Source organism: Megalops cyprinoides, unplaced genomic scaffold (genome assembly GCF_013368585.1).
Source record: "Megalops cyprinoides isolate fMegCyp1 unplaced genomic scaffold, fMegCyp1.pri scaffold_36_arrow_ctg1, whole genome shotgun sequence".
Classification (NCBI taxonomy): Eukaryota; Metazoa; Chordata; class Actinopteri; order Elopiformes; family Megalopidae; genus Megalops; species Megalops cyprinoides.
Window position 1 is genome coordinate 27,991 of NW_023494728.1, and position 6,973 is coordinate 34,963.

Below are 6,973 nucleotides of genomic sequence, written 5' to 3' on the forward strand. Positions count from 1 at the left end.
ACGCTTCCAGCGGAGACGAGGGTCGAACCGCCTCTCCGCGAGATCAGTTTCACAAAACTGAAACGCTACGCGACGCGGGATCGCCGCAGTTGGAAGACCCGGGAGAGAAGGATGAGGAAGATGATCGCCAGGATCAGGCCGCAACCGCAACGTTGTCGCAGCCCAAAGTCACAGACTCGTTCTTTGATTTGGACGGCCGCAGACATCTGGCCGTCAACGCCCCTGAGCTTTTTAACGCGCTCGTTTCCACTTCCCCCGAACCCGCGGCCGTCGCTCGCATGCTCATTTCGCCCACGCGGGTCTGCGCCAAAGAGTTGCAGGACAAGCGCCAGGAACTCGCCGACATCGACAAGGCCGTCCAGACGTTGCGCGCCAGCAAGCAGTTCAGCACTTACTGCACCGTCAGGGAGCGGCTTCTCAACGTGCGTAAAACCATCACCGAGGAGCGCATCGCCTCCCTCGAGAAGCAACTCGGAGTCCTAAACAGTCAGGGACACAGCCAACCCGCGGCTGTCGCCCTCGCGCAGCTCTCCGCTCCTGTCCCCGCTCCCGCTCAAACGGCGGGTTCGGGACAGGGCCAGGGCCAGGGCCAGGGCCAGGGCCAGGGCCAGGGCCAGAGCGCCGTTGTGGATACCGCGCTCGTACAGCTGCAAATCATGCAGGATCTCTTCACCCGCGTGCCTCTCACAGTCACTCTCGCGGCTGCGGCAGCTGCAGCCCCAGCCTCTTCTGTGGCAGCCGTGGCCGCACAACAACGCGACGATCAACCCCAACTCCAGCAGCAACCCTCTCCCCAGCCGCAGCAGCAGCCCTCTCCTCCACCCCAGCAAGCCCAGCAAGCCCAGCAAGCCCAGCAGCTGCCTCAACTCGAGCTCGGATGCGAGCAGCAAGAGCATGAGCTCGAGCCAGAGGCCGCGGACGGCAGCTGCAACCAGCATTCTTCTACTCAGAATGTTCATTGCATGCGTACCAGAAAGCAGGCGCGTGTGCCCTATAGAGCTTACTTGTAAACTTTTGTGTCAATGTATGTGTACGTGCTTTGTGTGTCTCTTTCATTGTATAACGCAGAACCCTATAAAAACATTTTTATTCAATAAAAAAGATTATAATTTCTAGCGTTGTTTCGTTTTCTGGATTCTGCCGAGGAATTCGCCCCGGGGCTTCGAAACTGGAAAATCCTGTACCCTGTGACTCATAGTCACGAGATTGTGGGAGGCGCTCCGTCTATATATACAGCAGCGGAGCTCATTCCTCACAGCATTCTAGCACCGCTATACACAACCTCTCTGAATCCCGGCACCGTTCCTCCGGATAACCCCTACTCTACAGCTGCGATGGCCGACAAAGATCCCCAGCGCTCCGGCTCTGTAAGTAGCTGCTCTCCCGCTCTCTCCACACGGTATACGCTACTCTGTGTCTGTCTTGCATTTGTCTAAGTGTCTCTCCTTGCCGTCTTAGACCTCTGACGAGGAGACCGCTGAAGGAACACAGCAGCAACAGCAGCAAGACAACAGTTCCACTACCACTTCTGCCACCGCTTCAACCGCCTCCGCAAACGGCGGCGCCTCAAGCGCAAGCGCAAGCTCTGGATCCGGATCCCAACCCCAACAGCAACCAGGTCAGTTAAAGTTGAGATACAATCTGCATAACCTTTCGCCCGTTAAGCTTAACCCTGTCTCCAAGCTTAGAGCCAAGAGCGACAGTAACAATAGATACATGCAAGAAGTGTATGAGAAGATGTACCTCATCTCGCAAGAACTTAACGATATTAGAAGAACACGCTTCCTCGCACAAATGGAGCTCTGCGCTATTAGAAGCACGAGCGTACCAGTCATTTGCGAGGACGGACGTGTAGTCCATGGAAAGTTTACTACTCGCCTCACCGCAGACGGTAGCAGCGAGTACGTTGTGGTAGTTTGTAGTAAGCGCAAACGTGTCGTCGAAGGCTGCGAAGACCATAACGACGAGGGAGACGAATGGGTCGTTTGAACTTGCTGTAATTGTTGATTATGTGTTGCACTTTTTGCTGGGTTATTGTGATATGAAGGATGTAAAGAAAAAAATAAAGACGTTTATTTAGACATCTTTGTCTCTCTCGCTTTTACAGCCTGTCCTAAAAAAAGGTTCCTTAAACGCAATCACCAAAACTCTGGCAGCTCCTCCGCTGAGTCTGAATCTGAGTCTGAGAGTCAACCTTGCGCAAAAATACAAGTCTTAGACTGTACAACTGTACAGCCTGTTAGATACGCAGGTTTCTACTCAGAAGTACCCGTGCAGACGCAACACGCCGCTGAGGAACAGGATGTCTCTCTTCCTCTTCCTCCTCCGCCTTATGTTAGCCCTCCGCCTTATCCTTCTGTTGCTCCTGTCCTCGTTAGTTCGCGCACACACACGCTGCCGGCCCCTCCGTCGTGTGTACGCGTTCCTGTCATAGCGCACAGCAGTAGCAGCAGCAGTAGTGACAGCGAACCAGAAGCTTCCACTAGCAGTAGTAGCAGCGCACCGGCTCCTTCCACCAGCAGCAACAGTAGCGCAGCAGCAACTGCTTCCACCAGCAACAATAGTAGCGCAGGGGCAACTGGTAGAAACGGTCGCTTCTATTCGCGCAGAAACCCCGCCACAGGTTATGTCTTCACTGTTCCTCCGCCTAGCGATGAAAACACCATGGAAGTGTTCGAGAGGCTGCGCAGACTCTTTGACAGAATCGAGACTGTGCACGGAACCTCTAGAGTTCTCGCGTACCTCTACTTCCTCACAGCGCGTTACACCGCGCACACACGCCGCCAGCAGCGCAGACAGTAGTAGACTAAAATCTCCTTTTCTTCTCTCTTAGGTGATGGCGGTGATGGCACTTTAACTCCCAAACGTGTTACCAAAACTCATCGCAACCCCGGTGCCGTAAAAGCGCCCAATGTCCCAGAACCAAAACAACAGGGGAAACGTAAGCGCAAGACCAAAAACACGTGCCAGCCAGAACCTAAGAAATCCAGGCAACATGAAGACGATGATGATTCTACCTCTGCTGCTGCCGCTGTTAGTCTGCGCCCTACTTCTGCTTTCACCATTAGAAAAGTTCAGTCTTCTCAGGCAACTAGTGCACAGAAACGCAAAGCTTTACCCAGTCGCAGACATTCCCCGCCAAGCTCACCTCCTCCGCTCCTGCCTCAACCAGACCGTAGACATGTTATGCGCTCCATCTTCGGAGATGACTCCGACGATGACGAGCAGCAACAGCGCCAAAATCAACGTGATACTTTGGTCTCTGCACTTCGTATGCTTTGCGCTTCTGTTGGCATTCAGTTACCACAGCCAGCTCCAACTCCCGTTCCTCCCCATCCCAGAATAGAAACACTCTCAGACTCAGACTCAGACTCAGAGTACGAGCCCGTTGAAGAAGAGCCAGCACCAATTGAGCCAGAACACGCTGATAATCATGACGACGTCTGCTACTGCGCCGACCATCAAGGAGAACATTCCAACTCTGCTGGCTGCAAACCTCACGACGAGCCAAACCGCCCCGGCGACGATGATGACGAGGATGAAGACGATGATGAACAAGCTTTCCCAGAAGCTGGCTGCAAACCTCACGACGAGCCAAACCGCCCCGGCGATGATGACGATGATGACGATGACACCGCTGACATGATCACAGTAAGCGACGACACGGAGATAGAGCCTGAAGAATTCAGACTCTGTGTCTTCAGGTTTGGTATCCCGCCCGGCTACAACTGTCCCTTCTTCAGAAGGCAATGCGACATCCTCATCTGCCCGGCCTGTCGCATGTACTACTACGGCGCCTGCTACGACAAAGACTACAACTGGCATTCCACTCGCCACGGCCGCTCTCTGCGCAACGAAGAGAAATACATTGAAACAGAAGCACGTCTGGACTCTGTCGATTTTAATGACATGTAAACTTGCTTCAAAACACTGTACACTTTTCTGTCAGCTGTTAATGAAAACTTGCTTCACTAATTTATGAAAAACTGTACGTCAGATGTTACTTTGAAAAAATTGAACTGTGCTTTATGATTTGTGCATTGTTACGTTATTGAAATGATTTTGTAAATTTTGATTCTCGCAATAAAATATTGAACTATATTTTCACGAGTTTCTCCCTCACTTCGCTTGAGCCTATGAGCCTATGAGCCTATGAGCCTATGAGCCTATGAGCCTATGAGCCTATGAGCCTATGAGCCTATGAGCCTATGAGCCTATGAGCCTATGAGCCTATGAGCCTATGAGCCTATGAGCCTATGAGCCTGAAAGAAAGATTCATTCAACTAACCCGAGAGCCTAATATAAAAAACAAAGTTTTTCAAAAGCTTGTCTTTTGCCACTGAATAAAGTATCTCTATAAGTGCACTCTATCTTCAATACTCAACATACTTGGACTCAACTTTGCCTAGAGCCAAGCGTCACTTGGATTCAAACTTTGCCTAGCAAACAAACCACCGACACACAACATATAAATTTTACTTGACTTTATTTCTTTGGCAATCTTTCACAGTACAAAGTTAAAGAATCACACTTCCCGTCACCCCGTTAGACATTTGGCACCGTGCCAATTCATAGCCCCGAGCAATTGTCGGCAAAAAGCGCCCGCAGTTATGCCGCGGGCGCAAACGCCCCCTCATTTTCCGCCGCACGTTTCCCAGAACCAAGGAGCCCGGTCGCGCAAACGCTTGGCCCACACAGTCCTAAGCGCCCGGTGCTCGGAAACGCTCGGCGAGAGGGGCCCCTTTTTTTAAAAAGGCCTTTTCTTTTTATTAAGTGACCGAGCGCGCTGAGCAGGCCAGCGTGTGTGAAGAGTTTGGTTGGGGTGTAGCTGGAGTGTTAAATTTTCGCGGGCGCGCCGAGCAGGCGAGCGGGTGTGAATGGTTTGGTTGGTAAGGTTAATCGGTGGAGCGGGTGTAGCTGGAGTGTTTTATTGAGCGGCCGCCGCAGGCCAGTGTGTGAAGAGTTTGGTTGGTAAGGTTAAACGGGTGAGAGAGTGTGGTGGGCTGGCGGTTGTAGTATTGAGGGCCGAGCGAGTGTGAATGGTTTAGTTTTTGGTAGGGCAAAATGGGTGAGTGGGATTGTGTTGTGGGCGGCGAGCGGGTGTGAATAGTTGTGTTTTATTAAGCGGGCGAGCGGACGAGAGTGAGCTTGTGTGGTTGGGAGAAGGTTGCAAGTTGTAGTGTGTGTTTATCAAGTGGCGTTGTGCAGAAGGGCTGGTGCTTTTGTGAGTTTGTGGGTAGCTAGGTTGTGTAGGGTGGCGAGCGGAGTGTCTGGTGGCCGTGTGGAGCGGGACGGCGGTGGTGTTGAGCGAGAGTGGGTTGGTGCAGGAGCTGGGGCAGAGTTTTACTGCTTGATGGACCTGCGGGTGGAGCGGGGCTTGTTGGAAAAGGACTGGAAGGGGACTCCGTCGACGGCGTCGCTGCCGAGGCCGCCGACGGCCTGCTGCTGTGAGAGGGACCCGCGTCGGAGGAGCGGTCCGTCGACGTGGTCTCCGCCGGAGCCGGGGGTGATGGGAGCCTCGGAGTGGACAAAGTCGATGCGGGTGCCGTCGGTGGAGACGAGGTGTCCGATTTCGACGTAGAGGTGAGACCCGACCTGGACGTGGAGTCTGATGGGCACGGTGGTGGTGATCTGGCGGCGGACAAAGTTGACGGTGAGGGTGGTGTGTGGCTCGACGGAGAGGTCTACGGAGAAGTCGGAGGCTTCGGTTTTGGAGAAGGACTCTGTGCGTCCCTTTTCGAAGCGCCATGTCTGGGAGAGGCTGAGATCGACCTTTCCTTTTCCGAGGCCGTAGTTGACCTCGAAGGAGGCTCCAGCTTTGAGGTTGGTCTCCGCGCCGAGTTTGAAGGACTCGGAGTAGGTGGACTGGACGTTTTGTTTGAGCTGCACTTTGACGGTGCGCTTGTTGGCGGTGTCGTTGACGTTCTTGTAGCAGTCTACCTGGATGTCGTTGGTGACCTCGACGGCCTGGTCCCAGAGGAACTCTGCCTTGAGAACGGTGGGCGCGCCGAGGACGGGGTAGATGGCGTAGGCGTTGGAGGGCAGGGTGCCGGGCACGGGCTGCGAGAAGTATTCCCAGACCATCTTGGTGGTGTAGTGGTCGGGGAAGGCGGATCCGCGTCCGCTGAAGAGCGCGCGGGTGGTTCCGTCGCCGCACTCGACCATCCAGACGCCGCTGTTGACGACGTAGTCGATGCCGCCGGAGAGGCCGGTGAACTCGAGGATGGTGCGGCAGCTGATCTCCCTGGTGACTTCCTTCTCCTGCTGCGGGTCGAAGGCAGTGAGGGTGATGAGCGGCTTCTCGGTGGAGACGGGCACGGGGAAGCAGGAGCTGGCGACGTCGTCGTCACGGCCGTGGAAGACGGTGGTTCCCTCTCCGGCGAAGAAGATTCTGCCGGAGTAGCCGGTGCCTTCGAAGAGGGCCCAGGTGGAGGATCCGGAGACTTCGACGCGGGAGACGCAGTTGTTCATGCCGATTTCGCCGAGGTTCTTGCAGGCGCCGCGGAGGGTGCGCTTCTGCCCGGTGCCGTCATCGTTTTCGTAGAGGACGATCTCGGGATCTACCTCAACGGCTGCGACTGCCTGAGAAGATGCCATTTTCCTTTTTTTTTTTTTGACTGGTTGTGAGGATTCTTGAATTCGCTGTTGCGAGATGCTATGATTAGTAGCGTTGAATCGAGTGACTTGAGTGAGCGAGCCGGTTGCTTAAAAAGGGCAGAAAAGTGGTGTTACGGGGCGAGTAGAAAGCGGCTTTAAGGCGAGTCGGGGCGGCGTTATGCAGTGAGAGATCGGCGCACGCCGGTGTCCGCGGACGAGCTGTAGCCTGTGGCCAGGATGGTCTGTGTAGCTATGGCGCGAGGTTGGCTGTGCGCGTTGGCGCTGCACGCGCTAACGTGTCGCTCCGTTGTGAGTAGCTCGCCTAGCACGGAGCCGGAGGTTGCCGAGGGCGACCGGCCGCGGCTGACGGGACAGA

General features: G+C 54.6%; 1 protein-coding gene across 1 annotated transcript; it reads right to left on the reverse strand.

Moving 5' to 3' along the window:
- Positions 1 to 5,343: 5,343 nt before the first annotated feature.
- On the reverse strand, positions 5,344 to 6,597 carry LOC118772331 (epidermal differentiation-specific protein-like). The gene has a single exon (XM_036520598.1). The coding sequence runs from the start codon at positions 6,595 to 6,597 to the stop codon at positions 5,344 to 5,346; it is 1,254 nt and encodes a 417-aa protein (XP_036376491.1).
- Positions 6,598 to 6,973: the final 376 nt, after the last annotated feature.

What these genes read in the sequence shown, in the direction of transcription:
- LOC118772331 (XM_036520598.1), bottom strand. Translation starts at nt 6,597, where the DNA reads ATGGCATCTTCTCAGGCAGTCGCAGCCGTTGAGGTAGATCCCGAGATC.